The sequence below is a fragment of the Cibotium barometz genome, chromosome 20 (genome assembly GCF_041138505.1).
Source record: "Cibotium barometz isolate CiBa-2024 chromosome 20, ASM4113850v1, whole genome shotgun sequence".
Classification (NCBI taxonomy): domain Eukaryota; kingdom Viridiplantae; phylum Streptophyta; class Polypodiopsida; order Cyatheales; family Cibotiaceae; genus Cibotium; species Cibotium barometz.
Genome location: NC_141065.1, coordinates 29,941,129 through 29,947,128, shown reverse-complemented (window position 1 = coordinate 29,947,128; position 6,000 = coordinate 29,941,129). Strand labels below are relative to the sequence as shown.

Sequence of the window (6,000 nt, the reverse complement as noted above, 5' to 3'; positions counted from 1 at the left end):
TTGATCATATATTGTCACACACAGGAGGATGACACAGGATGAGCACCACTGGTCGTACTAACCCTTTAATTGTACATGTAGGACCCACATAGTATGCTGGTTTATCTTTCTTTTGGCACTTTTTATCTGTGTTTATGATCTTCAGTTTTATACTGTCACACACAGGAGGATGACACAGGATGAGCACCACTGGTCGTACTAACCCTTTAATTGTACATGTAGGATCCGCATAGTATGCTGGTTTATCTTTCATTTGGCACTTTTTATCTCCATGTTTACGATCTTCAGTTTTACATGGATCTCTCTCTCTCTCTCTCTCTCTCTCTCTCTCTCTCGTGCGCGAACACATACACACTCATCCAAAAAGCATTGATCTTGCTGTCATGCAATGAGTTGCATCCCAATTTATTGAACGGAGCTTAATTATTTACTCAGAAACTCATGGCATTTCAACTTGCTGATACAGACCAAGCAAACATATCAACTATTTCAATTTGCTGATACAGACCAAGCAAACATTTCAAGTATATACATTGAATACCATTAGTAGCTACTGTACAACTTCATCATGCTTTGGCATCATGATCTCTTCGCTAATAAACCTTTACAAAGCTTGCCGAGTTACACTCACTCTAGCTTAAGGTTGTTGCAAATATGAGCAAGTTCAGGTCTTGCTCGCATCCAATCACTAAACAGTCTCTCCCCAGCATTTGTGCTTGCATGTAGTGCCACACAACTGTACAAGTAGGACCTGAATGCAATTAGAAAGCAGTACCTCCTGCAAGCCAAAACAAATGAGCCAAGCTGATGAGTCTGACACACAAAAACGCTCATCATGTCAAACACTAGAAAATTTCAGGGTTGCAAGATAACATCTAAAAAATCACATGCACGGACGGTGTCCGTGAAGTCCAAAATTTTAAAGAGTTCTGGCTGTCCCCTTTGCCTTCCCAGAAGCTACTGCTCTGAGGACACAGTATGGACCTTGGTTGATTTGGATAATAAAATGTCTTGATGGCATTGATGGATTCCACTGGAAGAGTGGCTGACCCCTTACTGTTCTCATGACACAGTGCCTTGCAAATCTACCAGGCTCTAAGGCCACTGATTATCTTCCATCATCTCCCATAAAGAATCTTGTGGTATGGTCAAGGCCAATGTAATATTTCATGAGTGTGCTGCAATATGGTTCATGAGCAGTACCAGGTGCTATCCTCATAGGAGAGGGCCGGGCCCCCATCTCCCAGGTAACTGCTCCCCACAAAATCAGGTGAATACTATGGCCAATGCATGTGACTGATGGCAAACTGTCCATGTCAACTTGGAGAAACACCTATTTTGCTAGCTTAGGAAAAAAACATTGCTCATTTCAATATCCTTCATCCCAAGGGTTGTTATTTAGATGCAAAAAAAAGGAAACCAAAAATATAAAGCTGTTTTTGAGATTTGAAGCCAGCCAAACCTGGCAGTAGCTTTAGAAATACCACATCATTTACCTGAGAGCTTTAATGCCCATGTCCAAGTTGTAATTTTTGAAATCTTCAGTGGCCAAAACACAGCATTTAAGCTGCTGTTTATAGAAAAATATGTCCTTGCGGAGATTCCCAGCAACTTGACACCTGGGAGAAAAGAAAATCAGAACCAAGATCACTCCCAAGTCTTAAACTCTTTTTCTTACCATGGACCTTCTCCTAGACCTTTCCACCTTATTAGACCCACAGGCTTAGTGCACCTCACTGTACCTAGATGTGATGCACTAGATTATCTTTTGAAATTTGAAAATCCACACTTAGTTTATAGTCGGGATCCCAAGCCCTCAGTAGCTTACACTTTTGGTGAAATGGAAGCTTTTACCTGTCAATGACCTTGTCAACCTCTACTTTACTGGCAGGACCACTTGCCAATACCCTGGTAAGGCTTAATACGTCTCTGTAATCGCCCTGCTTGTAAGCCTCATCGTCACCACAAGATCTTTGTGGTATTGGAACCTCTGCTGGCAGGGGCATTCCATAACCTACATCCCTTTCTTTCGAGGAAGAGGCCGTCCTACTGGCTATTTCCCCTTTGGCGTGCAGTATTAAGCAAGATATTGCCATCGCGTACGCAACTCCGCCATAGCCTGTATGAGATATAAATAAGTAGTTTCCTTTTCCATCATCCCTGCACATTCAGCAAAAGCACTCAGTTACCATTAACAAGGTTGCCACCTTGTCAGTCAAAATCACAAAAGGCTGTTGAATAACTTCACTATAATTTGAATAATCATCACTTCTCGAACAATTTTTGTATATCCTTTTCAGAAATTCAAGAGCTTACTGAAAAGGTGGCTTAACTAACTGCAAGCCTCTAGCAATAAAACTGAGTTAAAACAGTGGTTGTTGTGTTGGTGCAAATCCAAATCTTTCATCGTCAACCCAATCCAACCCGCAAATCCAAATCTATTCTGAATAATGAGTCAAACAAGTTAATTTGTTTGTACCAATGTGATTCGAAGCATTGCCTCTCTAGACATGCCAAAGATGTATTTCCCTTGGCCAAACCTGCCTCTACCATTGGCATTATATGGAATTCAGAACCTAAGAATACCACACCTAAGTATGCATACTTTTTCATTACCAGCTGACTCTCAAAAGTAAAAGTGTCCTTTTGAAGCCCCCAATTACTCGCCTGGAAGATCAAAACCTGCCTTCCCAAAATTCATGCTCATGTCTTGTTCTCTAAAAAAGGAAAATAATGCCTCCAAATGTCTTTGAAGGCCTTTGCTGTATGCAACAAAAGTGCCATAACAGCCACTTTCTCAGCTTAGGTGAACCCTGACGACCCAAATTGTCAATGAAATCTGTCATTTCATCTATGTAGAGCCTGAAAAGTGGGAGGGGACAGCTTTGTCTCACCCAAATATGACCTGATCAAGCTCTCCTCCCAACTCCCCCTATGCACTCTCCCTCCCAGAGTGGCCAGCCATGGCAGGACCAGCATCCACCCACCCAACTCACTTCTCCTCTCTTCAAAGTCTTTTGCCTCAGAAGAGGGTGTTATATCTGATAAAATCATTTTTTACTCGTAGAAATAAGATTCTACGAGAGAAAATAGGCTTCAACAGTAGGATGTATCATTGGCTCCTGTCTAGAGGCTGAGGTTTGAAAGCCATAATTCTTTGTAAAAAATTTGTGACAAAAACACCCCCACAAATTTTTTCATGCAAAAGGATTTAATGAGAACTAAATTTTTTATGTACAATGACCTACCTTTGTACACGCCTTTGAATTGCATCCACATCTGCAGCAACTGCCTCCCTCTCCCTTGTCAGTGGTATTCGCTTGTAGTCGATATGATAGCCTTCTTTGTTAAGCTTAGCATAGATTTCTGCAGGTGTCCATACATCATCGTTTGTAACTGTTTCCCAGTACCCAATAATGTCTGACCGCTTAGATGCAGGGTTTGACTCTTCCCGATGAAGCAAGACTCTGCCGGCAGACCTAGCTGCCTCAGCAAGAATGTCCTCCTTCAGTCTGTTCTCCATTTGTTCAACCTGTTTCAAACAGAATCCCATCATTTATAGAAACAAACAAAGGAGAAAATAATATGTGCTCCATGGAGTCTGTCTGCAACCCCTTCATACCTGGAAAATAAAAATATATTTCTTTTAAAGGCAAAAATGCTTACTGCTGGGCCAGAAATGCCGACATGTTTGAGTGTATGAACAGGTTGCTCTAGCTCACGCAACACAAAGGGGTTTCCATGAATGTAAACCACTGCTTCTTCTCTTAAATCAGTAACAACAACAATACACGAATTGTTTGAGCCTGAGGGTTCAGCATTAAGGTGAGCCAAAATTGCTTTTGCCCCATCCACAGTGGGTGTGGCAGAGCTGTACACAGGAACCTGGTCAACCTGGGGAAAAACAAGCAGGTCAGGAGGATCATGGGCAGATTAAACTGCAGAGAGCATAACAGCATGATCATTCTAATATTTGCCTAAAGCACATTCTAATATATGCCAAGGTACGTGGTAAAATGCTTAATGCACATGCTAATGTAAGCCTAAATGAACATTCCAATCTGCCTATTGCACACACTAATATGCTTAATTGTTGTAATGTATGCCTAATGCACATGCTGATCATCCCCCCCCCCTTCTTCTATTAGTAAAAAAGAGAACATCTGCTCATGAGCAGATTACAACCCTCCAGAGAGGTATACATGGGGGGAATGGAAAATGGGGTCTATAATGTCAAGTGAGGAGAGGCTCCAGGCTCCGAGAACAACAGAAGGCTGTGCGGCCCTGCCACATGCTCATCAAAGCTCCCATTACGCAATCCAAGTTCCCTCGAAGGGTGTGGATGAGGTCCATCCAAATATAGCACATGGTTTCTGCCGGCAGGGTGCTTGTGCCCTCAATGGCCTCATTGCACTCTACAAAACAAAATAAAAGCCTGCTCAACCATCTCCAACCCTCCCCCAGCTCTCTTCCCCCTCAGGCCTCCCTTCTCGGCACTTGCCCCCCCCCCCCATCCCCGTCTTTGTTTTTCTGCTCCTCCTTTCTCCTTGTCTCTGTTGGTCTATCTCTCTCCCCCCTATAAAACCCCAATTTTCTCATTTTCAGATCTTTGCCCTTTTTCAGACCCCCTGTTCTATGCCGACCCTTTTCTCCAATTTCGCCTCACTTTGCTTCTTTTTCTCACCTTCATCTTCCCACATGCTTCCCAATAAGCAACTGTTCACCGCGTGGCAGCTACGGGTGCCACTCTGGTCTTTCCCATTCAGTCCACACACTTCAACTATTAATACTATTAAATAAGATGAAATGGCACAAAACCAAAGAAGAGAGCAATGCTGAAATTTAAATGACAATGGCAAATAGGGCCAGAAAAGGGCTAACCCCCCTTCTAATATGATTATAGTACCAAGAATTCCTCAAGATCAACCTATCTAAACAAGATGAAATGGCACAAGACCAAACATGTCATGGTCCCTTTCTCATTGACAGTGGTGGGAAGCCCACTCGGCACTATAGACCACTTGTGTGGTTGTCCCCCCCTCCCACCATTGAATGAGGCATTCTCCTCCCAAAGTGGCCACAGCCAGAGGAGAAGAGCATCCTTCCCCCTTTTTCCTGTTTCTGGACTCTCGCTTCCCTATGTGGAGCTGAGTTTGTACTTAGCCATTATGGTTGTTTTGCTCTGTAAGTAATAGAAGGACCTCTTTCCTGGAAAAAAAAAAAGAGTTGTGGACACTCCTAAAAGTATACTTGATCCAGCCACTTCGCATCCATGGGTGAATAGTTCTTGTCACAATGTAGCATCTTCGAAGTTTGCCACCTGCAAGCTTATGCTCCTTGTGAAACACAATCTGCTCTCGATGTAACCCCTCTTCCACCTCATCCACTTCAAGTGGATCTTCCATGGCCGGCTCTTTAGGCTCCGGTCCCACATATTTGCGCAAGAGGCTTACAAGAAGTGCATTGTGTATCCTCAAATGATTTGGCAAAGCCAAGCAAAAAAGCCACTTCATTGATCTTCTCAATGATCTTGAACGGTCCATAATACTTGGTAGAGAGCTTGGGACACATCCCCTCTTTCCCAAGCCTCTAGCTTTCTCACATTTCAGCAATACCCAATCACTCTTTGATGTCCAATTGACTTCTATGCTTATCGGCATCCCTCTTATGGTTTTCTTGAGAATGCTTAATTGTCTGTCTGCACTGTGCATAGGCAATTTCCAAGTCCCTCACATATTCATTGGTGGCAAAAATTTCATCCAGGATAGTCGAAGCATGCACTCTGTTGTTGTATGCAAATTCCACGAGTGGTAAATACTTCTCCAAGGAAGTCTTTTGATCTGCCACATAGCATTTAAGAAAATCTAATATGGCTGAATTTGTAGCTTCACTTTGCCTATCTGCTTGAGGATGATAAGCTGAAGAAAAATTAAGTTTATTGCTCATATTGTCAAAGAGAGCTCTCTCAAAAAGAGACTAGTCCTGGTATCTCTATCCCCC

General features: G+C 42.8%; 1 protein-coding gene across 1 annotated transcript in view; it reads right to left on the bottom strand.

Moving 5' to 3' along the window:
* Positions 1 to 404: 404 nt before the first annotated feature.
* The window catches only part of LOC147627770 (metal ion-binding protein), a 130,553-nt gene continuing 124,957 nt past the window's right edge, over positions 405 to 6,000 (bottom strand). The window contains exons 15-19 of the mRNA XM_086814735.1: positions 3,667 to 3,894; positions 3,249 to 3,532; positions 1,855 to 2,160; positions 1,497 to 1,619; positions 405 to 778 (exon numbers count right to left, since the gene is read on the bottom strand). Coding sequence (XP_086670861.1) covers positions 628 to 778; positions 1,497 to 1,619; positions 1,855 to 2,160; positions 3,249 to 3,532; positions 3,667 to 3,894 — 1,092 coding nt within the window. The 3' untranslated portion in view covers positions 405 to 627. The remainder of the gene's footprint in view (positions 779 to 1,496; positions 1,620 to 1,854; positions 2,161 to 3,248; positions 3,533 to 3,666; positions 3,895 to 6,000) is intronic.